We start from the raw sequence: 26,830 nt of genomic DNA on the forward strand, positions 1-26,830 counted from the left end.
ATAGAAGCTAAACAAACTCCAGATACCTGCTTTCAGCCGGCAGCGGACTCAGAGCTTACAGCGCCAGTGATGGTAACAGAGTTTCAATTATAGAAGCTAAACAAACCCAGATACCTGCTTTCAGCCAGCCACGGCCTCAGAGCTGGAGCCAGCTCTCAGCTCCAGTGACAGCCATAGCAGGTAAATAAATCCCAGAATTAAAAAAAAAAGACAAAAAGGAGAGATTGGGAGCTTCAGTCACCCGCCAGCCTGAAAACGGCCCTCAGCCCCTCAACCAGACTGGCTAGGCACCCCAGCGAGGACCCCCACCCTGAAGGGGGTGTGACCAGCTGCAAACAGCCATCAGCCCCTCACCCAGGCTGGCCAGGCACCCAAGCGGGAACCCCACCCTGATCCGGGACACCCTTCAGAGCAAACTAGCTGGCCCCCTCCCATGCACCAGGCCTCTATCCTATATAGTAAAAGGGTAATATGCAAACTGACCCTAACAGCAGAATGACTGGGAATGACTGGTCACTATGACACACACTGACCACCAGGGGGCAGACCCTCAATACAGGAGCTGCCCTCTGGTGGTCAATGCGCTCTCACTGGGGGGAGCTCTGTTCAGCCACAAGCCAGGCTGACGGCTGCCAGTACAGCAGTGGTGGTGGGAGCCTCTCTTGCCCCTCAGCAGCCCTAAGGATGTCCGACTGCAGCTTAGTCCTGCTCCCCGCTGGCAAGTGGACATCCCCTGAAGGCTGCCGGGCTGCCAGAGGGATGTCTGATTGCCATCTTAGGCCCAATTCCCCTGGGGAGCAGGCCTCAGCCAGCAGATGGTCATCCCCCGAGGGGTCCCAAACTGCGAAAGGGCACAGGCCGGGCTGAGGGACCCCCTACCCCCGAGTGCACAAATTTTTTTTACCAGGCCTCTAGTCTATATATAAAAGCCTAATATGCAAAGTGTCCCCTCAGGAGTTTGACTGGGAGACTGGGAGTTCGCTCGCTTGCTATGACGTGTGCTGACCACCAGGGGGCGGTGCAGAATAAAGGAAGGCCCTGGCCAGCAGCCAGAAGACCCCAGTCGGCCCTGATTGCCAGCCAGGCCTAGGGACCCTACCTGTGCACGAATTTTGTGCACCAGGCCTCTAGGTTTTTTTTTTGTTTTTTTTTTTTATGTGCCTCAGGCATGAAACAGCTCTGGCCACCGACACAGACATCAAGCTAGGATGAACTAAGGACTGTACATCTGCTTTGCCTCTGGCTGATATATGAGCAGGCCTCTAGTCTTAAAATAAAAGTTGGTGGTTGTGTCACTAACAAATCAGCAACTCCTGGCCGATCCAACCAACGGGAGGTTAATGAGTTCTCCCTCCAGCAGGTGGCAGTGAGAGTCCCACAGGAGGGGCCCTGTGCTCAGCTCTCCTGAGCGGCCCACTCGGACCAGCACTGGAGCCTCGTCACTGGGATGGCTCTCAACCCACTATCAGTGTTATCAGTGTGTTTGGTCCCTGGACCACTTGTTTTGACACCAGTCTGGCAGACAAAATTTACAGGACAGTGGATGGCACCATCCCGTTTTCTCTGGCTAAGAGCACCCCTGGGCTGCCGGTCCGAAAGGCAAAAGGCCTGTGGTTGTCACCACTGACTGGGGAAACGCACACCAACACCTGGCACAGCTAATGTGGCTCCTGCTCTGCGAGAGTCACTTCCAGCCGCACGCCTGGAGAGAAAGACTGACCCTGTGTGGCTGATTAGATTAATTGATTTAGAATCTCTCCAGGTTTTGTAGAAAACCTTCTGCTGTTAATATTGGACAAAAAAATGTGCTAAGGAACCACCTTAATTTATACCACAGGTTCCCCAACCTGCTGTTCATTTGAATCCCTGGAGGAGCCTCCTAGAAACAGGTTCCTGGGCCCATCCCAGCCCTGGGTCAGAACCTCCCAGGGTGGAGCCTGAGAACCTGTATTTTTAAAGCTCCCCAGGTGACTCTGAGGATAAGCCACTGATTTAAATCAAGACAGAATTAGAAATTGCACCACCTTAATAGCTATTGTTTTTATAATATCGATTTGTAAGAATCATCTATGTTCCATGCTAATCATTCTCACAACACAGATGTGTAGGAAAGAAAAGTGAAAATCTCATAGAGACAGATTTTGAAAAGACCCATTCTGTTACGCTGAAGTCAGACTTTACCTTGACACGAGATGAGTATGCATAATGTCAAGAAACAGGAAAAAGGTTACTTTTGGCGTTTTCTTGCATACGTTCTTTTCTTTTCATAGGAAACAGCAGCAGATGGGGGAGTGAATAGTCTACTTCTCCCAGTGGCCAGAGGCCCTGTGCTCTCTCTCTTGGTCCCCAGCAAGATTTCCCCTGTGGCAGCAGCTGGTCGCCCTGCTGCGGGCTCCTCACCCAGATGAGAAGGTCACTGAAAGAGGCCTGTGTAAGGTACTTTGTTTATCACTAGAGAGGGGTTTCTTTTCTTTTAAGATTTCTGTTTCTGTTCTTTGAAAATATAGTTGGCCATTAACATGATTTAACTGAACAGTGAGTCTCAGGAAAAGGAAATCTCCGCCGATTCCAAATGTAGTCTTCAGGCTTTTAAGCCAGAGGCAATGCTGAGCCCTCAGGACAAAGACAAGGTATAGAGACTGTTTCCTCACTTGGTGGTAGCTGTGTCTATTAGGAGACTACAAAGCTTCTGAGGTTTATGTCTGCAACCCACAGTTAGTGTTGCAGAAACGTTTCCTGGAGCTGAAACAAAAATAGTTATAGGAAGCGATCATTCTATTTAAAAGGCTGCCGGAGAGCTGATGTATGTTTCAAAGGCCAGTCCCAAGCCTCAACTGTTCACGTAAACCTCAGGTGCAGCGAAGTTTTCAGCCACAACAGATGAATAGACTCAGATCATGGTGTAGAATTTCTGGAAATTAATTTTCTTTCTAGGAAAGGGGGAAGATCAAATCGTATTCCACTGGCCACCTGGGCCAGGGGAATGTGAAGGTGCCATGCTCATCTGAAGTAATTTAAAATCCATCACTTGGGTTTTGTTGTTGTGTAAGGCAGCCCACCAATGGGAAAAGTGGGGGCTGGGGGGATTATGTTTTCCTCCTCCAAACTAAGGAGAAGTAAATATTTATGGAAGAAGTACTAGAGTACTATAAAAAATATTTTATGATACTTTACAGACTTCAAAACATTTTACATACTCAAAATTCATTCTTTAAACACGTATCATGCGCCTACAATGTCAAGCATCATCTCAGGTGTATCAAGACAGGGCCTCTGTCCTTTAGGAACTCCCACTAGTGAGTGAGGCAGCTACACAAGTGATAACCACTTGCAGAATCACAAAAGAAATATGTATTTATAAAGACCTATGGGAGCTTTTGGTTAATGATATTAGGAAGTAGTTGGGACACCTACCAACTTCCTTGTAGCCTGAATAAGTTTCCCAGCTCTTCTACAATAGTTTGGTTTTGAAGAAAATATAAATTATGCATCTATTTCTCACACAAAGAAAACCAACAAACAAAACAAAGCTGGCTCAAAATGGTAACATTTCATTCTTTGGTACAAGTAAAAGGTAGTATAAAGTCAAAGTATAATTTTAGGAATGCTAACAACATGATCTTTATACAAATATAAATTAACACATTTAAAAAAATTATCTCATCAATGAAGGATCCAATACAATGATAAAGTTGGTTCTAAGAACAATCAAAGAACTGGGTGTTTATAAGCACTAAAAAGCATGTGGGATAAGGTTACTAGGTTAGATACTCACCTGGCTAATAGCCTACAGTAGCGATTTTCAACCGGTGTGCCCCAAGAACGTTTAAAACATGCAATATACCTGACTATTTATTTTAGTCAGGGGCACTGACCTCTTTTTCCTCAGATTGCCAAATAAAAGAATGACAACAGCCAACACAATAGCCAGTGTGAATGAATCAAAACTATAGCTATTTTTATTATCAGATCAGCAAAATATATGTTTTTGGTGTTGCTGCAGAATTTCAGTAATTAGTGTATGTGTGCCATGAGATGAAAAAGGTTGGAAATCGCTGGCCTACAGGGTAATAAAACCATAACTTTGGAGGTTATCTTGTCTACCAGAGAAATCTACAAGTTAATGTGTAACTTTCTGGTGTCTGGGCTCTAAATGGCAAGTTTAAACACAGACCTATTCTCCTCAAGAATAAGCCCTGCCGATGGAACAGCGCCCCAGCATGACTTTGTCCGGACATGCAGCCTCCCAGGCCACACCCTGTCTCTAAGTTTTGCATAATTTTTCTTAATCGCAGTGATGTGGTTATTAACATCACGGACATACTGCTTGGATCCTAGCTCCGGGTATACTAGCTGGGTGTACTAGCTGCATGAAAGCCTTTAAAACGAGGCACTGATGAGAGAAGACGTGGTGGCTGGTCTTGAAAGGCTCCCCAGAGAAGGGGATGTGAGAGGTGCATCTTGAAATATAAACCTGCTTTTGAGGATGAAAAGTAACCAGGGAAATTTCATCAGAGTCTCTTAGGCCCTTCTCACTAAGGGTCTACTTGTATTCGATATTATTTCAGACTTTTTAGGTGTTACTTTCAACAAATGCGGTTATGATGTCCACCTGGTAATTGCAAGCAAATGCGTAATTGCCAAAGGCAGGCAACCATTACCAAAGGCAGAGGTAACAACCAAGAGAAAGGAAGAGAGAGAAATCTACGGGAAGAAGACAGACGTTTAAATAACCTCATGGATAGACTCGTGCTCCCAGTGTAGACAAAGATCCTCTGGAACATCAAGATGAGGCTAAGTTATTTTTAATGTCTTTTGTAATACATTTAAATATGATTTTCACCACAATGATTGAAATAAGTTTGGTGATTAAGGGGATACATTGTGAATTTTCTTGATGGTTCTGAATAAACAGCATGTTACCAAACATAGTTTGTAAGGTGCTCTTTGTTCTTTGGATCAAAATAATTTTAATAGAAACACAAAATTATAATGTAAATCAATAGAGAAAAATATGGAGTTTAACCACTAATATTGCTTTGCAGATAACTATTGGACTAAGGTGAAAAGTAGTTCAGTGAGAAGTGTGGTAAATTTTATGCCAATTAGAATTTAAGCCATTTAGTCTCTGGAACCAGAAAAAGCATACCCTTCCCATACTGACACATCAAGTGTTTCATATTGGCAAGGTACCAGAATTTTTGTCTGTTTATTAAACATGGCTTTCATCTAAGCTACAATCAGAGAGACAAATAGTATCTATTAGTAATGCCATAAGGCTGTTTGTCACTACTCAGCAGATGGGTGTTCTTTCTTTATAAGTTATGACAACTTGAAATCAAACTGTTAAAAACAAGTGTTTTCTTTCATCCACATTTGAAAATTCTAGTGCAAGGCAAAATGGTTTTCTCCAGTAACCGTCATCTAAGTTATGTCTGATCAAAACACCAGAGCAAAAAAAAGAATGATGATAAAATAAATTTACAATGAAAGACCATGAAGTAAATCCACAACAGAAAATTACAATGTAAAATCCACAACTAAATCTTTTTTATAATCTAAAATAATACTTTTAATGCTATAGTATTTAGCATTTCTACCATTTTAGTTTTTTCCCTAAAAAAGAAACCAGTAGGTGTGCCTAAGCTTTTCATGGGATTAATTCACTTGTCCAAAGATTTTAGTTCTGATAATATATTATACCAAAATCTAAAATTATAAATGCTTAATGGACATTTACATTAACAGGAGATTGTGCATACTTGAAGGTAAATTAGTCAAACTCATTCATTGACAAGGCAAATTCTTACACCTTGAAGTCTTTCACAGCATGTAATTTAGAGAAAATATAAAGTACATAGGGAGCCTTTGTAAGTAAGCCAAATACTCAAAATCAGAAACTTAAATGCATATTTGAAAAACAGTTTTTAACAATTAAATAAAAACTTAACCCTTTAAGCAAGCTTTTATCATCTTTAAAAGGTAGTAATGATATAGTAAGAGCATAGAATTTTTTCTGTCATTCATATAACCAAAAAGAGACCTGCAACCTTTTAACAAATCATTAATAATAGTGTAAAATCTGAGAAATTTTATCATTTTCATTATTTTTACCCAGTTCTGTACTTGGCTGAGTAAAAATAAGCTTAATGCTATTTGTGGCAAATAGGAATTATGTTGTGAAGTGGCTTTGATATGGTTAATATAATAACAAATGTTCTTAGCATAAACATAACTTAATTGTTAACTGATGAAATTTACTATATGATTTGGAAAATTAATCATGTATATAAAATGTCTCCAATAAAGAGTTGATGTCACTTTGATCATTTATAAAGGTGAATAAAATTGGACTGCATTTAATGACTATTCAAAAACTTATAATATAAATTTATATTTGTACTAAGTACTATAGTTTTATTAAGGAGAAGTCTTTGTGAGTTCTTCCTTATTTTTTTTATTTCAGAGAGAAGAAGGGAGAGAGGGAGAAGGATAGAAACATCAATGATGAGAGAGAATCCTCGATAGGCTGCCTCCTGAACACCCCTACCCGGGACGGAGCCCACAACCCTGGCATGTGCCCTGACCAGGAACCAAACCATGACCTTCTGGTTCATAGGTCAACGCTCAACCACTGAGCCATGCCAGCTGGGCGAGTTCTTCCTTTTTGTAAACAACTATACATGGTTTTGCCCAATTCATTAAAACCAAATTATTTCCTTTAAATACTTAAGTAGAAATTTTGTTTTCTAAATACAAGGTCAAAGAAATAGAGAATTTCAGTGCCAGATGACTTTTTAGAGTATGCCAAGTGTAGGGATAGCCCAAGCTTCAATTTACATCAGAAGTCCCTACAGTTTTTGTTGATTAGCAGATGGCCAGGCCCCTCCCCACCCATCTGACTCAGTAGGCTTGGGGTGGGGTCTGGAAATAACCAGTGCACCCCCACCTCACTCCATGGTGATTCTCATGTAGGGGAAGAACAAAGCTGTGGTAGTCCACCCACCCCCCCCCTAAATCAGGAATCCTCCTACCACATGGACATTTTATTGAGGCTTTTTCAGCCTCAAACTACTCCCTTCCCAACTCTTTGCCTCCTGGGGGATAGCCCATTACACATCGAATGGAAGTTTCTAATAGAAACCTTTACATTTAAAACATCAAGTCATTCAACATGAGCTTACATGAATACACCGATACAAAGACACACTGAAGAATTAAATGCACGAAGAACTGACCTGCTTCTTCTGATATCTGTTTATCAGATTCAAAAACAAGGCGTAGCATCTGGAATAGTTGGCCAAAGCAATACAGCAGTCACGGTAAGGAGTAAGTTTGCTGCAGAAATGCCAAATGGGAAAATAAAAATAAACTTTGTTTTTCTATAAAATTCAAGTACACATTGTGTAACTTTAAATGCAGATCTTCAAAGCATTGCCCAGTGCATGAAGAGAGTCTAGAAACAGTCCGCACACCAGTCCAGAGAAGCCCGGGAGGTTTGCTGTCTGCTGTAGGCTCTGGGGGCATGGAGTGGGGAAACAAAAAAAGTTCTTGGATAAACAGAGACCTGAAGCCTGTAACCCATGCATACAGTGTAAATTTTCACAACCCACAAAATCATGGTCCAGGAAATTTAGACAAAATCTGGTTGGATACCAACCAGTGAATCCCCTGGCACCCCACCAGCAGCAAATGTGCTAGGGCAGTGAGTGGTTGGCAAACCGCGGCTCGCGAGCCACATGTGGCTCTTTGGCCTCTTGAGTGTGGCTCTTCCACAAAATACCACGTGCGGGCGCGCACGTACAGTGCAATTGAAACTTCGTGGCCCATGCGCAGAAGTCGGTTTTCGGCCTGGGCGAGTCTATTTTGAAGAAGTGGCGTTAGAAAAAGTGGGGGGGTGTCAGTCGGTCGGGCGAAGGAAGACACAGCGCAGGCGGGCTGTGGGATACGCAGCGCAGGGGAGGTGCCAAATTTCAACAGTACTTAAACTATATAGGTAGGTTAATAACAAGATACCTACCTATATAATTTAAGTTTAAAAAATTTGGCTCTCAAAAGAAATTTTAATCGTTGTACTGTTGATATTTGGCTCTGTTGACTAATGAGTTTGCCGACCACTGAGCTAGGGGTGCACACTAGGCTGTTAGGGGAATACTAATATCAGGCAAAATGGACCAGAAGACAAAAATCCTTAAGAATAGCTTCAAATTTTCTAAAGCAAGCAAGCATGCAAACAAACAAAACCAACAAGGCAACATTGACAAACTTACATCAGATTGGGAGATATTCATAAATTTCTCATTAATTGATAGATTAATAGGTAAAACATCATTACTATTTTAAAAACTTGACCATGTACCAGGCCATTAACAAGTCTCAGTACATTTTTTGAGAATTGGTATCTCACAGATCATATTCTCTGGTCAGTGAAATAAAATTAGAAATCAATATTTAAAATCCATTAAAAACACACTTTTGGAAATTTAAAAACACATAACTTTTGGGTCAAAGAAACATGAAAATAAAAAAAGCACTTAGATACACTATAAATACTACAAAATACTACCAATTAACATTGCTGTGTTATGTAACTAAAGCAGTAGTTAGGAAAACAAATAAAGCCTTAAAAGGTTGAAAAGACAAGAATTGAGCTTCTAACTAAAACAGTTAAAAGAAAAATATACCCAAGGAAAGTAGATAAAATGGATGAATAAGGATAAGAACAGAAGTAATAAGAAAGAAAATAAATATGCAGTAGGGTGGATCAATAAATCTATCAGTTCTGCAAAAAATTGATAAAAAATTGGAAAGAGTGATAAAAAAAGAGAAACATCATAAATAATCAATATTAGGAATGAAAATCAATATTAACAATAAAGAGGCAGTGTAAATAGTGGTGAAATGTATGACCTCTAGAGCTAGACAAGCTGGTTTGAACTGCAACTCTGTGATTTACTAGCTGTGTGGCCCTGGAAGAACTACCAAACCTCTCTACGCCTCGATTTCCACATGTAAAATGAGGATAATAACTACAGTTTCTATCTTTTAAAGTTGTTATAAGGAGTAAATCAATTAGTAGTTGGCAAGTACTTAGACTATTGCCGGGCATGTAGTAGGCACTATCAAGTATTTGCTAAACAAGTAAAATAAATAAAAAAGGACATAATTAGAGATGGATAAGAGGATATTTGGGACAATGTCCCAAAAATGTTGAGTGGCAGTATTTTGTAGTATTTGTAATGTATCTAAGTGATTTTTTATTTTCATGTTTCTTTGACCCAAAACCTAGATAAAATAGACAAATTCATAGGAAAAAATAATTTATTTTTTTTTTTTGAAATTGACACAAAGAGAAATAGGAAATGCGGTTAGGTACTTGACCAGTAGAGAAAGTGACTCAGTAGTCAACAATATTCACACATACACACAAGGATAAACTAGCTTCTCAAGCAAGTTCTATAAGCTTTTCAAGAAAAAGATGTTTAATTTTCACAAATTCTTCTAGAAAAGCAAAAACCCCAAAATACTTTCCAACTTGTTTTATGAGGTTCGTGTAAACCTGACATGAAAACCAGATAAGGCCAATATGGCAAATGAAAAGACAGGTCAATTTAACTCATGACCATAGATGAAAAAACCTAAACTACATGTTAGTGAACTAAACCTAGCAAAATGTAATGGTTTAACATGAAAAAATCTATTAATGTAATCTACTACATTAAAATTTTAAAAAAAGGAAAACCACACAACATAGATTCAGGACAAGCATTTAAGAAAATTTAACAGCCCTTCATAGACAAAAATTTTCCTTAGCCTTCTAAAGGGTATCTATAAAAACCTACAACAAATACTATTTTTAACTGGTAAAACCAAAAAATATTTCCTTTAAAGTCAGGATAAAAGCACTAGGTCAAACACCCTCACAACTTTGTATGGGGCATCCTAAGCAATCTGAGAAGAAAGAGGTGGGGACATGGAAGAAGAGTTGTAATAAATGGGAAAACATTATCCTCCGAGAGAATCTATAGATAAGCTCTTACATCTAAAATTCATCAAGATCCATGGATACCTAATAATCAAATATCAATACTATTCACATATACCAGCAACAACCTATTAGAAAACAATTTTTAAAAGATCACATTCATAATCACAGCAAAAGCTATGAAGAAATAAATCTAACAAAAGATGTGCAAAATACTTTTAGAGAAAATTATGAAATGTTATTGAAAGATATAAAGGAAAAGAAGACATCATAAATGTTTATGGATGAAAGACTCAGTATCATAAAGATGTCAATCTTCCCCCTCCCACCCCAATTACTCTACATACTCAGTGTAGGTCCGCGAATAACCCCAAAGGTCCTATCATGGACCTTAGCTGATTCTCCAATTCATAAGGAAGAGAAGAGAAGAATTTGGACTTTAAAGGAGAAAAGAAGTGATGGATTCATCTTATAGCCAGGCAAATTAAATCTGTAATAGTAAAACACTGTCTGCTGGTCTGAGAATAGACCAAACGAATGCGCAGAAACAGACCTACCAGTGTGTGGAACCTTGTGTTTGATTGACTAGACATGTAAAATCAGTGGGAAAAAAGATGGTGCACTTGATTAAGGTGCTGGGACAGTTGACTATTCATCTGGAAGGAAAATTAAATCGGATCCCCAGGTGCCACCATACACAGAAATAACTCAATCATTTGCCAGCACAGTGTTTCTAAACGGCAGTTGTAAGTGCCCAGAGCAAAGCTCAGGAAAGGGCGGTGCTACGAGGTCAAGTCTGATGTCACACTCTCAAACTGGGGTCAACCACCAACTCAGTCTTCAGGAAGTTTTCTATTTTTTCAAACAACCACAGTACTAGAGTTCAAGAAAGGGCCAGGTCTCTTGAGAAGGATCATTATGTAAAAACACCGGCAAAGAGCAGTGAGGAGGAAGAATAAATGCATACTTTAAAGATGGTTCTGAAATTTGACATTGTGCTTTGAGGCAACCTGGATTCAGGTGATCATCAGTTCGCAGTACAGTGCGGACACGACCAGTTTATGTGTGAACCAAAGTTCAGCCAAACAACAGAAATAAAACTTCTATTACAAGTTGTCAGATCAGACTTTCTCAGCAATGATCTCCTTATGGAGTTAAAACCCTTAAAAGATTACAAAAGTATTGTTTCCAAGTATATCAGAAAGTTTGCCATGTTTTTGGAAATAGTTCTTCATGTCCAATAAACTAACGGAAATCTTTGTTTTGTCTGCTTTGTAAGAACACTAGGATAACTCACAACTCACCAAAGAACTAAAGTGACTTACAATCAATGAGTTTAGAATCATATTAGAAATACATAGGAAATGGAGTCATGGATTTACTAGTAAATCATTTATTCTAAACTTGGGCCATTAGATTTAGCTTTGCTGCTAGGTGAAGTAAGAAGCAAAAATAGGATTCCTTGCAAGCCACATACACAAATATTAAGGATAACCTGAAATCCAAGCATTGGCATTTTTGTAAGGGTACCTTGTTGCTCAGTCTACCTACCTGAATATTCTGGCAATATTGGTGCAGACATCCTTGTCACTCATGTACTGTCCCATCACCCTGCAGAGCTGGGCCAGGGCGCCGATGCTCAGCAACTTACTTCTTGCTAGGGGTGAATCAACCAAGTTTCTCAAAGTAGCAGTCATCTAGGATAAAAGCATGTTTGTGCCTTTTTTAAAAAACTGGAAAATATAGCAACACTAATAAGCACAGCACAATTCATCCCATAAGTTTCATTATATTTGTTATGCATCTCCCACTAGAGAACGTGGGCCTAGGCACAAATAGAATAAAAAGAAAACCAAGAAATGAATACAAAGAAAGCCAGCACTGGTTCAAAGGTAAAGAATGAAATATTCATGTTAATAATCAATTAATATACCAAAGCCCCAGGGTAACAGAAATCATCATCTGAGTTTGTCAACAGAAATAAGATCTTTAGTGACTCTGCAACGTGCCATATCAGTTAAGAAACGTCTTGTCCCATAGTCTCATAAGTAGCACCAAGGAATGCTGTGGCCAAAGAATATTTAAGACTGTTAGTTTCATTCATTCTCTTCTAAGAGGGAAGTATTGATTTTTTGAAAATTTGTCTTATTTTTGTAAAACAGGTTCAGGAGAGCTATCTAGTTTAGCCTTTGTCTAAAAGTAGAGAAGAGAACAACTTAGAAAATCCATAAAGCTAACATAGTTGTTATCTAATAAGTTTAATACGCACTGTGATTTGTCCTTATACAATAGTACAGTCAGGTTACTAGTTAAGAGAGTCAGATCAGGAGTTGGATGGCCTGGCTAAGTTCCAGACCCTCCACTCATTAGCTTGGGTTAGTTAGTTAACCCCCCAGAGCACATTTTTTTCTCATCGGTAAAGCGGGGGTGGTAATAATTGCCATGAAGTTGTGAGGATTCAATGAAATGAGATGTGGGAATGGCGTTGCAGGTGCCAATTACCTAACAACAGCTCAAGAATCCTGGGTTTCATCCCTACCTTTGTTGTGGGACTTCACATCCAAAATGCAGAAGAGAGATCACTGGTCTCACAGTCAAATGATGGAGATTCAAGTCCCAAATCTCCTCCTAGTTATATGACGGAGGCACTCCTCTTTCTCTTGTCACACCCAAATAGTCATCTGGTCTACCTCTTCTCTCCATCACCAGGTCGCTGGTTCAGTTTAAGCCACTTCATCTCTTTCCCACTTCATCTCTACAGCTCACTGATCAGGCTCCTTCCCATCTCTGCCTTGTCAGGTTCCTCTCCCCACAGTGTCTCCCAGAGGGAGCATCTCAAGAGCCAACCTTCCCTGTTCAAAGACCTCCTCTGACTTCTGGTGGCCTATTGGTCAAAGTCCACATTCTAAAGGTGCTTCACTCTCTACAGTTCACCTCTCCAGGTCCATCATCATCATCATTATCTCCTCCTCCTCCTCCTCCTCCTCCTCCTCCTCCTCCTCCTCCTCCTCCTCCTCCTCCTCCTCCTCCTCCCCACCACCATTTAGACTCTGCACCATACACAATGCCCTCGTCATGTCACAATTCCAAGCCTCTGCCCAGAATGTCTTCCTCCATCACACTCCACACCCTTTCTCCAGTCTGCTCACCTCCAGCTCACTTTCTGGACCAACCTGAAGCTCACTTCCCCATGAAGATGTATCAGTGGTTGATCACATCCTCTTCCAGGTTAACAAACCATCCTGTTCACACCCACATCTCACCTATCACAGAATCATAGCTACTTGTTTCATGTACCTTCTCCCATGATGAGCTCCTCTAGGGCACAAAACATTTCTTGTTCCTCTTTCTACTCAGAAGACAACAAAAATGCCCAGGAAAAGCTGGCTGGATGAAACACAAAAGGAGAAAGAGCAGAGGGGGATAAGGACAGAAAGTGGGGAAGGGAGGGAGATGAAGGGACCAGGGAGACAGAAAGAGAGGCATTTCTCCTTTAAGGAGCCTCTGGCAAGAGAGTGCCTGGATTAGCAGAGGCCTGGTGGCAAACCAGAGTCTGCACCCTGGGGGAGGAGGGTTAGGAAGAGGTCACCGGGCAGATGCAGCCCTGAAGGCCCCACATTTGGAGGGGCTGGCTGGGAGCCACCAGTCTCACGGCGGGTGTGGGTATGGGGTGAATGCTGAGCCCAGGCAAGTGGCTTTTTCTGGGAAAAATGTAAAAAGATCGGTGGGAGGAGAGGCTAGCTAAATACTGTGGTAACAGTAGAGTCGAATTCCAAGTCAACCCACTTAACTCTCAACCTTGGTCCAACTTTTAACAGAGATAAATTTGCGGAAATCATTAATGAGCCCTGTGCTCTGTAGCAGTCTTTGCTTCCAGCCTCCAGGAAAGCCCACCCACTGGGCCTGCAGGAGTTCACCAGAGTCCAAGCCTTATGCTTAGAAAAATGTATCTGTTTCTTTCTTAACTTTTTATTCTAATTCATAATATTCTGGACTCTTACTTGGCTAGGCACTTGCCTATTTTATTGTATATAATCTTTTAAACCATCTCAAATACTTTATATAAAAAAAATAGAAGGACGAGTTAGATGCTTGGTTAGCTTCCTAACTGGAACAATTCCCAACCTCTTAGCTACTCATCAAGATGTAGCAAACTGAAACACATGAGTTTCGATTCTTTTTTCCCCCATGCCTTAATGAGCAGCCCCCTGGGACAGCTATACTGAGTCAGAAGGCAACCAGTGGGGGGAAGAAAAAAGAGAAGAATGTGGAATTGACAATCCATAAAGAGGATTAATAAAATGTTAAGTGCTCTTCTTTAGTAGAAGTTATCAGATGATGTCTGGGACAAAAGGGGACTGGCATTTTTGGTATATATCCAGGAAAAAACATTACAGTGTAATTCTGGTGACTAATCTACCGCTGGAAAATGACTGAGCTACTCTCTACAACTTCATGGTGCTCGCTTTTTTTCTGAGGCAGTTATTTCTCTCTGTATTTCCCCAGATTCCTGGACATAAGTGGTCCTAGCATTGCCGCTGCCCCCCCCCCCCAAAAAAAATCAGAATGTCCAGGTAAAATGCCTGGTGAGCTTGGCAAAGCTGTCCTATCTCACATTGAATTAGTTGAGCCTCAAGTTCTCACTATGCAGTCAACATGGGGAGCCCCATTTTAAAAAGAAAAATTATATTGAGGCACGATTAGATGATTTATAGAGGCTCAAACAAGCATTTCAACACAACAAAACTAGAAGGCAAAAGATTTGGCATCTATTATTTTCAAATGGATGATAGGTACTTTATTCTCAATTTCAAATTATGTTTGCAATGATTAATTAATTGAAAAACCTTCGAAAAACACAAGAAATCTTAAAAATGAAGGTCCCCCCGCCAATTTAGATCAGTGGACTTATATGAAAGACAACACAGGCCCAGCAGATGTGGTCCAGTTCCCAGCATTCTCTACGCACTGGATGGGCACAAGTAGGGAGGGCTTGGTGGCTCCCCTGAGCTTCCGTATACTGCTCATTTCCCAGTAGATGACCCCCTCTCTTCCCTTTGTACCATTTACCCGTCAGCATCCCCAGGCCCTAGGAAACTCACCAGATTCTGCTCCAGGAGGCATTCAGCCATCAGAGCTGCCCCAGATCAGAGGCAACCACAGAACTCCTGTTTTGGTGCATCAGAAGTTCAAAAGGCTTTGTGGCTAGCAAGGGAACTTTGCCATCAATCATGCCATTGTTGGCTGAAGAAATATTTTCCCGATTTTAAAAAACCAGCTTTCAAAGAAATCTTTGGAACATGATGCAATTGAAAATTGTACCATTAATAGTTTGAAAGGTATTTTTCTTCCTCTACCAAAATTAGCATCAAGATTCGGTTTTATTTCTTTTTACACTTTGAATGCTATTATGAAAAGGATTTGAGCAGCTACTTTATGGTTTATAAAGCTAGCTCATGCGCTTGATCTCATTTGTTCCCTAAACCAACCCCAGGAGGCCAACAGAAAGGTAGTATGATCCTCACTTTTCAGATGAGGAAACTGAAGCCCCACCAGTGACTAGGTAGGTGGGCATCTCAGCCTCCGACTCCCTGTCTGTTGTCTCCCTCACTCTATTTGGCTGTCTCTAAAAGCATTTTATTTTCTCAATCATCTGGAATACCCATAACCAAAAATCCCTCGAGCTTTATCTCAGCTGCCAACGGCAAAATGGTTCACTTCCCGCTGATGATGTGACAGAATAAACAGGACAGCCAGAGACCACGAACAGTGTCAAGTGATTTAAGACCAAAGCCACACCATTTTCCAACCTCAGCAAAACCATCTCCCTCTATTCATAAAAGCACATTCAGTTTTTGGATTTGTGCCTAACTGAGACCACATATATGCCAAAGTCAGAGCCTCTGTGGTAACCCAAGAAGTTTCATATTGTCTCATATATGATTAGCACAGTCCTGGCTGAGACAAAAGAAACCAACGACAAGATGCTGCTATATACATGAAACCACAAGCACCAAAAATTCCCAAGCCTTTCACTGGAGTTAAGGCATATGCATATGAAAGTAATACTAACTCATAATCCTTATAATGCCTGGTGCCTGGCTATGGAGCCTGTTTGGCACATTCCTTCCATGGGGGTTCTACGTCAGCAGGAACAGGTTCTGTCCTCCTCAAACCCTCAGTGTCCTACTTTGAGACTCTAACGTTTGCCTAGGTTTATTATATATCCATTTATTGCCCCACATCGGTTACCTTGGTAAAATGAGTAGGTGGCTGCTGCTTCTAGTCGTGGCTATTATATGTATCACTATAGCTGGCATTTTGAATGACCACTATTTTATTGCATATAATCTTTTAAGCCATCTCAAATACTTTATTAAAAAAAGAAGTAAGAGCTTGATGCCTACATAGATATAAACGCTGTACAATGCCAATGCAGTAAAGTAAGGGAAATGAGTCTGAAAAGGCAATGCATTAAGGACTACCAAGGGATTACACCGGTTTTCACAATTCCATGTTAAAGTTGGGGGCGTTTCTTTACTGCCACGCAAATACAACGAAGGGATGAGGATGAAGCCGCTATGGCAGCAGTTGAAAGCAAGTGGCTCTCCCCAGAAATAGCAGGAGCAGGAATACTTATTTCTCGCCTTTGATCTGCCTTTCTGGTGAGGAGACTTCCTTTGGTGTAATACTCCTGGCCCCTCTCCACCTCTCACTTCCTGTTGGTGAGCACAGGTGTCCCCTGCTCCTCCAGGGGCGGCAGCAGACTGAGACTCAGTGGGCAAGTCTAATTTGGGGGTTCAGGGTTAGAAAGCATGCCTGCCTCAGCTTAAACTACAATCCTTCAACCATGGTGGTCACTTTCTCCCCTTTCCCATTTGCCTAGGTTTTTCTCTTATTTCCAAGTTCAAAACCACAGACATTATATGTTTAGGGCCTCTGAGTCTCCTCAAATCCTCAGTCGTGTTGTGTCTGGAGAGTCCGAGGTAAAATGAGTTGCCTATATGTAGCTCCTTCCCAAGAAAGGGAAGAGCTAGGCTCTGCCTGCCTAGTCTCAGGCCCACTGGGCGAGTGGCTGGTTAGTTACACAGTACTGGCTATCCTTCACAGGATACAGGAAACTTCGTAAGTAGAAAATAGCTGCCCCCTTCCCACTAACAAATACATCATTAAGGAATTAGCAAGCCTAATAACCAACACCAAAGATTATGACAAAAACACACACGCCATTTTGCCCTGGCCAGTGTTCCTCAGAGGTTAAAGCATCAGCCTGCACACCGAAGGGTCTCAGGTTCAATTCCCAGTCAAGGGCAAGTACCTGGGTTGCAGGGTGGCTTCCCAGCCTTGGTCAGGCGCCATATGGAGAGGCAACCAATTGATGTGTTTCTCTCTCTCTCTCTCTCTCTCTCTCTCTCTCTCTCTCTCTCTCTCTCTCTCTCCTTCCCTCCCTCCCCTCCACTGTCTCTAAAAATCAATGGAAATAATATTGAGTGAGGATTAAAAAAAACTTTCATCTAATCTCAAAAACAATATGTGAATAATCAAAAGACGCCATACAGAGCACTCTAGTTAACTGTGTTGCACTCTATCAATTTTCTTGCTTTAGTAACATAAGATGTCACCACTGGGAGAAGCTGGGTGATGGGTACACAGGACCTCTCCACTATGTTTTCAACATCTTGTGAATTGAATCTATACTTAGTTCAAAATAAAAATTAAAAAAAAGGCAGACCCAAAGAGTAAACACTGTGCATTCCATTTATATTAAATTCCAGAACAGCAGAGCTTATCTATGACGAAAGGGATCAGAAAAATGGTTCCCTTTGGTGGGGGTGGGTAGGAGAGTGGGAATTACCTGGCAGGAGGTGGGAGGGAATTCCTGAGAAGTCCACATCTTGATGCGGATGCGGATGTGGATTACACGGCTGGATGCTTTGTCCAAACTCATCAAATATCAGACTGAGCATTTCTCTGTATCGTAATAAATTACAGGCCTCCATGAAAGCAATTAGAAAAGGCACGGCCTCCTCTGCTGCTTCCTATCCCAGCAAAGTCTTCCAAAGAGATGCTTCAAATATGTTCTCTGTCTAATCATCCAACCTCTAATAAAATTAGCTGTGTCAATTTAAGAAACATAATCATGGCATATTTGCTTCCATTTTATAGGTAAGCTGTTCATTTCCTCCAGAAACCAGAGCAAGTTTCCATCAGGTAGAAGTTACTGCCTTGGTCCTGATTCCATGATCTGAAGAGGCAGGCTACCCATAGGCAGGGTAAGCCAGAGAATGAGAGTTAACACACTTTCCAGCTTATGTATGCATACTCGTAATTTACTTGGTAATGTGTGTGTGTGTGTGTGTGTGTGTGTGTGTGTGTGTATACACATACATACATACATAAATGGTTGAAAGAGTTTTTTTTTAACTAGATAAGAATTCAGAAGCTATTGCATAAAAACTAAAAACAGAGTGAACATCTCAATCGGAGAATGGTTGATTATTTGAGGTATTGAAAGAATATTATGCTGCCATTAAAAAGAATAAAATAAGTCTATAGAGTTGACTCAAGGGGTTTACTATTGTCAAATGAGAAAAGAGAAGCAATGCATTTCTACATTCTTTTTGAGAACCTACGAGTGTATTAAAAGCTGCTGAGCACCTCAGTGTGAACAGAGTTGGCTAACTGGGTGGACAGAAGGAGAAACAGGGAGAGAAAATAATGATGGAAAACAAGCAAAAACAACTATTAAAAAGAACCTGGTCCATGATAAAAAGCAAGAATTATATAAAATTATACATATGTAAGCATATAAATGCATAAAAATGCTTATAAGAGTGGTAACTAAAATGTTAGAGGTATGTTATCTCAGGGATAAAGCTGCTTTATTTTTACACTCTTATGCCTTTTTTGTATTTTAACTATATATATAGTTAAAATACAAAAAAGCTATATATATACATCTCCAAAATAACTATTTATTGAGGGAAAGTTGGAATAAGTCAATGACACTGGCAGCATGAAAATCATGTTTCTTAAGTAGAATTTTGAATGATTCGTGACTAAAAGAGGTTTTCACAATCTTTTTCGAAATGGAGACAGACCACAAGTCCAAAATTAATAATCATCATAAACACTTTGAGCATCTTTATACCAGGGCCTAAATCTAATTTTTAACACACTTTCTCAAAGGCTTCAAGTGCTCTGAGTGCTTAATCAATCCTCTTTAATTGACAAGCACATTTCAAATCTCATGAATTATTACATAGAAGATGCTATTATCTGACATACAAATGCTATTAAAGAGTAAAATCTCATCTAAAAAAGAATATAGAAGCTGAAGTAGCTCCAATGAAAATAATTTAACTATGAAATTTAATCTGCCACAAAAGAAGTAATAAAACTCTAACACATAATTCATTTTTCCTTCCGGCCCTGGTCATATTAAATGTATTCAGTTTTGTTACCTTCACTCCTATAGTCTCAGGCCTACATGTCATCTACACACCCCCTCAAAGACTGTCCACTCAATATCATTAACTTTCTGGGTTTTTTTTATTGTAGACATAATAGTCATGACATTTACTACCTGTCATCATGAATAATCTCTATCTATATATATAAAACCCTAATATGCAAATAGACCGAATGGTGGAACAACCGAACAATCAAACAACTGGTCACTATGATGTATGCTGACCACCAGGGGGCACATGTGGAACGTGGCAGGCGTTGGCCGCAGTGGGATGGTAGAGCAGGTGAGCGGGGGCGCCAGACCAAGGCAGGGCACCAGTCACTGTCATCAGGGCAAGCCTCTGGTGGTTCCTGAAAATTCTTTGCTCCTGTGTGCTGCAGTCCTGCCTGGCACTCACACCTCCTGCCAGCACCTGCCCTGCTCACACCTGCTGCTGGTGCCAGAGCTGCCGCTTGCACCCGCTGCCAGTGCCTGGCGTTAGCCCCAATCACTTGGCGCTGTTAGCGGGTGCAAGCGGTGGCTGCTGGCCCCAATTGCCCCTCAAGGCTTCTCCACCTCCCCTGCTCCTGAGGGGCAATCAGGGCTGGCAGTCACCTCTTGCACCTGCAGCCAGCACTGAAGCCACTGCTCGCACCCACTGCTGGCACCGGCCCCAATCGCTCCACACTATCAGTGGGTGCAAGTGGTGGTGGCGGGAGTGGGGCTGCTAGCAGAGAGGGAACCGGCGGTGCAGAGGATGGGCCGAGACCCACCTCTGTGCCCACCGCAGCCTCGCAGCCCACAGTTCCTTTTAAGGTGCACAAATTTGTGCACTGGGCCCCTAGTCCCATATAATAAAAGAGAAACATGCAAATTAACCATCCCTCCGCCATGCTCAAGCCATGCCCACAAGCCACGCCCACCAGCCAATCAAGAGCAAGTATGTAAATTAACACAAGATGGCGGCAGCCACAGAGCTGGAGCAGCAGGAGGCTTGGGTTGCCCCCAGCGATGGAGGAAGCCAAGCTTCCTGCCTGCCCTGGCTGGCCCAGCTCCGCTCAAGGCTACAAAGTTTCAATTATAGAAGATAAATAAATCCCAGAAAAAAGAAAAAAGGAGAAGTTGGGAGCTTGGGTCGCCGGGGGGCATGGCCAGCCTGAAAATGGCCCTCAGCCCCTCACCCAGGCTGGCCAGGCACCCCAGCGGGACTGCCCCCTCCCCCCCGAAGGGGCTATGGGCAGCCTGAAAATGGCCCTCAGCCCCTCACCCAGGCTGGCCACACCCCCATGGGGTGAGGGTCCCTGCTGGGGGGCTTGACCAGCCTGCAAACAGCCATCAGCCCCTCACCCAGGCTGGCCAGGCACCCCAGCGGGACCCCCACCCTGATCTGGGACACCCTTCAGGGCAAACCAGCTGGCCCCCACCCATGCACCAGGCCTCTATCCTATATAATAAAAAAGTAATATGTAAATTGACCCTAACAGCAGAACGACTGGGAATGACTGGTCACTATGACACACACTGACCACCAGGGGGCAGACGCTCAATGCAGGAGCTGCCCTCTGGTGGTCAGTGCGCTCCCACAGGGGGAGCTCTGTTCAGCCACAAGCCAGGCTGACGGTTGCCAGCACAGGAGTGGTGGCAGGAGCCACTCCCGCCTCTTCAGCACCACTAAGGATGTCCGACTGCAGTTTAGGCCTGCTCCCCACTGGCAAGTGGACATCTCTTGAGGGCTCCCAGGCTGCCAGAGGGATGTCTGACTACCAGCTTAGGCCCGATCCCCCGGGGAGTGGGTCTAAGCCAGCAGGTGGTCATCCCCCGAGGGGTCCCAGACTGCGAGAGGGCACAGGTTGCGCTGAGGTACACCCCCCCAACAAGTGCACAAATTTTTGTGCACCGGGCATCTAGTATAATTATAATTCTGATTATAACATGCAATTGTTTTGCAGAGAGGCACTGCTTTTTCATGGTTCCAGGCCTTCTTTCTCTGCAGGATAGTGGAAAATTTGTCTGCAAGCTGTGTGGACAGCTGCTCCATGAAAAGCCTTGGAATAGCTTTTCCAGGGGAAATGGGCACACACAGGGAGGAGATGGGGCAGTGACTGCTGCCCTTGATCCTCAAGGCCAGGCACTCCCGCCTAGCTGTAGGCAACAGCCCACCTGTTAACACATTCACCTGGCATGTAACTGTTACTAGGTAACATGAAAACTAATTTAACACATCTTACCTTTTCAAGTAAAATACTTACTTGGACTAACAAGTGGCCTGAATTGGGCAAACAGGTACCACATTTATTGGCATTCTCATTTATTTGCTCTATCAAATTCATCAGTATTTCCACAGCACCTTTGCTGATCATTTCATTAAGAAATCCTGGATTTCCAGAAATAAATTTGATAGTCCCCATACAGTATAAAAGAGCTTCAGTGTTAGTTTGAAGGTCTTCACTTCTCAGGACCTCCAATAACGATTCTGTCAAAAAGATGGATTATTACAAATGTATGATTATAACAGCTGGAGAGAGACATAGTAAAGTGTTTGTTGTGAACATCAAAGACAATTTGTAGAATGTTAGTCAGAACCTACAGTCGAATGTTTGTTATGGGTTATTTATAGGTATAAAGAGGAAAGTCTACTTTTAGCTAAATCTTCATAATAGTAAAAACAGAAGGAAGGGATTATATATATATAAATAAAAGGCTAAGCGACTGTCTAACCAACTGACCATCCGACTGGCCAGTAGGTATGATGCGCACCGACCATCAGGGGGCAGATTCTCAGTGAAGGAGCTGCAGAGCGACAGCAACTTTGCAGAGTGCCCTCTTGCACTCCGGGACCCCTTGGGGAATGTCATAGAGCTGGTTTGGGCCAGATCCCTGCAGGCCAGGCTGAGGGACCCCATCTGCCGAAGAGACCCCACTCACTCTGCAGATGCCCTTCGAGCCATGGCGCTGCCCCAGGTGCGCCGGCCAGGGAGGGATAGCAGGAGGTTGGCTCCAGGGCATATCCAGCCATCTGGCCCAGTCTCACCCCACCCACCACCTTTTAATTAATTTCCTGTCAGTGTGCATAAATCCGTGCACTGGGCCACTAGTATATAAATAAGAAAGTGTTCTTTGAATGCCATTCCTTGCCTCTTACTTACACTTACTAACTAGCCTTGTTTTTGGTTGCAAATATTTTGAGCTATTAACTTATTATTAAAGCAATTTAAGAGTTACATTTCAACAAACCATTTAAAATATACCAGTTGTTGTATGGATGGGAAATTAATCAAGATAGAATCTTTTAAAAAAATCTCAATCACCATAGAAAGGAATGCTTCAAATATAACACCCACCCTTTCCCAAGACAACTTAAGAACATCCATCCAAAAACATACAATACTAGGTTTTAGGAGTGATCTAAGCAAGCCTGATAAGGCTAATCATGCCTAGCTCACGTTTTATTAATATTAATGTGATCATTTGTCAGAATTTTTCTTTGTTTTTAGTCTACAATTCTCAATGAGCTGATTCACTGACATTTCTTCCAGTACTGGGCTTGTCCGTGTTTGCTGGGATAAAAAATAGATGAAGAACATTTATCCTATGTTGCAAAAAGAGGACTCAAAGTATTTTCCATGCTGCCTTCTTTTAGATCAGCAATACTATTTCATAAAAGACTTCTATTTAGGTAGCTATTAAAGCATCTTAATTATTTAAGGGCATGTCAAGAATTAGACCATATTAACTAGATAGAGTAAAATTCTCTATCTACATATTTGAAACACATTTGAGACACTTTGATGTCAAATTTCTATAATAGTTACAGATGTCTTCCAAGTTTTAGTCATTCCTACTACATCAAAAGGCTGAAATGTTAATTATGTCAATACTATATGAAATGTGGTAGCTTTTTAAAATAGTAAATCCAAGACCAGGAAATGAATTTTTAAATAGTGAACATTTTGCAAAGTCACATAATGGTACACAAGCATTAAAAAAATAGCAGGCAATCCTTCTAAGCTCCAAAGGATATATTAAATGGAATGTAGAAAACATAGGAAAAGAACAGAGTAAAAATAGGTATCACATAACTTCTGATAATACTAGAGAATAAAATACTCTAGCTATTGCTAATCGTAACTTTGCTCTCAAGTGCAACATTTGGTCAATGGTAGCACTGAGTGATACTCACCCAGAATGCCGTCACTTTGAATCAGAGAATCATTCTTCTCACTCCTGCTAATTTTAAATATAAGTTTGCAGACATTGAGAAGATTCTTTCTACTCACTTTAAGCTGCAGAGAAAGAGAACACATTTCTATTATGGATGGAAATAAAGACGTCATACGTTTTTTAACACAAATCTAATTTTAAAGGTTGAGCAAGAGTTGATTGTTTGTGTGTGTTTTTTTAATCCTCACCCTAGGATTTTTCCATTGATTTTAGCGAGAGTGGAAGAGAGAGGGAGAGACAGAGAGAGATATCGACCTGCGAGAAACACATCGATTGGTTGCCTCCTGCAAGTGCCCTGACCAGGGCCCCAGGCCGGGGAGGAGCCTGCAACCGAGGTACGAGGTATGTGCCCTTTACCAGAATCAAACCCCGGACCCTTTGGTCTGCAGGCTCATGCTCTATCCACTGAGTCAAACCGGCTAGGGCTCAGCAAAAGTATTTTGAAAACAAAGTAAAGTTCTAAAGAAATCAACTTTTAAAAGTTCTGGCCACATATTTGCCAACCATCTAATATGAACAATACTTAGAATAAGCGCATTTTAATAATAAGCATTTATTTTTACTTCATAAGGTCTCATGCTTATATGTGAGATTACTAGTTACTCTTTAAAGAATATATGAGGGAAAAAAGGGGACATGATGTTGATAAATTTAATTAACTTGACTAATTGCTTTAAAACACAAAAGTAAAGGAAGATAGATACAGATTTCAGATTAAACTACCTTCGAAAGCACAATGGAGGTGAAAGAAAAGAAGGGGAAGTATGATTCTCTTTATCATTTGTGTAAAATAAAATTAAAAAGTCATTCTCTCATTAGATAATATATGTATTTATTTTTAAGAGCTATTTCTGGAATGCTTTGAGATAATAATGACACATAAAGTTCAAAGTTTAAAATTACCTTCCAAATCACACAAAAGTATTCAAGTAACTTTTGTGGGCAATAAGGAAATATACTTTTTTTAAAAACACAGTATAGGAGGACTAACTAAATTAGCTGTGTGTTTATCTAAAATAGTAGAAATTAAAAAGAAAAATCCTAAACGTCCAATATTAAAAAAATCCCAATATTAGGGAAAAATTTAATAAATTGTGGAACATCAATACTAGTCATATTAAGCGGTCATAAAAAGCATAACTGTGAACACTATGTTTAAAAAGAAAGACATCTATAAACTATTATAAGATGGAAATATGATGTACCCTCATTGCAAGACTGTAAAATATGTTTGTAGGAATGAGGTCATCTGAACAAATAAATGTATCTGTGTGAAAAGGATAGCATATGGGTCATTATTTTATTCTTAAAAAATATATTTTGAATTATCTTTAAATATCATTTATTAAAGAGTTTTCAGTTAGTTTTTATTTTTTATTTTTTTTAAAAAATATATTTTATTGATTTTTTACAGAGAGGAAGGGAGAGAGATAGAGAGCCAGAAACATCGATGAGAGAGAAACATCGATCAGCTGCCTCCTGCACACCCCCCACTGGGGGATGTGCCCGCAACCCAGGTACATGCCCTTGACCGGAATCGAACCTGGGACCCTTCAGTCCGCAGGCCGACGCTCTATCCACTGAGCCAAACCGGTTTCGGCAAGAGTTTTCAGTTAGTTTTTAAAAAGATAATGGAATTTGTCATACATATTTTTAGATTTGTTCTGTGTCTGGCCCATAAATATTATTGAGCTCCAAGTGTGTCCCTGGCCCTGCGGTGTTTGCTATAGGAGACACTGTGATGAATTCGGTCAGCCCCAGCTGGAGGGGCGGAGGGAGGGAGCGTTACCCTCTTTCTGCTCCCTGCTCTGGGCCCTTTACCTGCGATCTCAGAGCCACGCTGCATATCAGCTGCTGTCATTCCCATTTTGCAACTGAGGAGTCTGCTCCTCAGACAGGTCATGTCAACTCAGCTTGGCATCGCCTGGTCGTGCATTAGAAAGCCAGGATCCCAGGCCCACCCAGCAGGACTGAATCAGAATCTGCATTTTAACCAGCTCCCCAGGGGATCATGTGCACATTCCAGTCTGAGAAGCCCTGTTGAGTAAGCCTCAGAAACTGTCGACAGATCTTGTAACAGAAATCTAGCCTGGCCGGTGTTGGTTGAGCATTGGTCTGTGCACCCAGAGGTTGCCTGTAAGATTCCTGGTCAGGGCACACGCCCAGGTTGAGGCTTGATCCCTGGGGTGGGGGGCGGAGGGGCATGGTGTGTGTGTGGTGTGTGCAGGAGGCAGCCGATTGATGTTTCTCTCTCTCTCCTTCTCCCTTCCCCTCTCTCTAAAATTAATAAAAACATTAAAATACTTTTAAAAAGAAAATATAATGTCCTTAATATTTGGGAATATATTTTAATCTGTCAGCAATGTTCTACTACATTGTAAGGTTCTGAGGTCAAAATCATGGTGTATTATTCTTTTTACGGTGGTAGGTAGCACGTGTTGTGTATGGAATAAAGCTTCTCGAATACAATTCCCCTCACCCTACCAGCCACGTCATAGAATTTTAGTGAAAAGTGGCAAAGTGAAACAAACAAACAAAAAACAGTGTCAGAGTTTTCATTAAAGAAAACAACAAAGAACTCACAAGTTCCAAGTCTGCCATAAGGTCAATTTATAGTCAAAGCATATTCCTACACCTTCTCTTTTGACAACTGCAAAATTATGACTTTGAGACATGAAAAGATAACAAAACATTAAATTACATGCAAGGAATATACGCGACCTTACACGCAACAGCACCCCCCGCCCCAGCGCTGCCCATTTCCTGAACTCGGGCTTGTTTTCTTCCCACAGTACCCCGGCCCCCTCGGGCACTTGGTGTGTTTACCGTCTGTCTCTGCTGCCACAGTGCCAGCCCGGAGGCCAGGGGCTATGTTATTCACTCATATTTCCAGTGTCAAGAGTCCCTGGCACGGACTTGGTCCCTTTAATGGGGTATTTTTCTTACGTTAAAAATAGTAGTCGTTTCTATTTAAAGCAAACTTGGAAAATTAAAGAGAAGCCTAAAAATCACTCATAATCCTACCACTGTATATAATCACTGTTGACATACTGGCATTTCTTTTCCGTTTATCCCCTTTTATAGGGCGCTTGGTCTTTCCTCCTGCTGAATATAATTACATTCACACTGTATAATGTTTATGCTCTAAAAAAAATCTTAATATAGACTGATAT

At 41.5% G+C, this 26,830-nt stretch overlaps 1 protein-coding gene across 1 annotated transcript in view; it reads right to left on the reverse strand.

Annotated features, from left to right (window-relative positions):
* Window positions 1-26,830, reverse strand: part of ARMC2 (armadillo repeat containing 2) — a 92,568-nt gene that overhangs the window by 19,419 nt on the left and 46,319 nt on the right. The window contains exons 9-12 of the mRNA XM_059700768.1: window positions 23,617-23,719; window positions 21,686-21,909; window positions 11,537-11,682; window positions 7,239-7,338 (exon numbers count right to left, since the gene is read on the reverse strand). Coding sequence (XP_059556751.1) covers window positions 7,239-7,338; window positions 11,537-11,682; window positions 21,686-21,909; window positions 23,617-23,719 — 573 coding nt within the window. The remainder of the gene's footprint in view (window positions 1-7,238; window positions 7,339-11,536; window positions 11,683-21,685; window positions 21,910-23,616; window positions 23,720-26,830) is intronic.

Source organism: Myotis daubentonii, chromosome 6, assembly GCF_963259705.1.
Source record: "Myotis daubentonii chromosome 6, mMyoDau2.1, whole genome shotgun sequence".
In the NCBI taxonomy this organism is placed as follows: Eukaryota; Metazoa; Chordata; class Mammalia; order Chiroptera; family Vespertilionidae; genus Myotis; species Myotis daubentonii.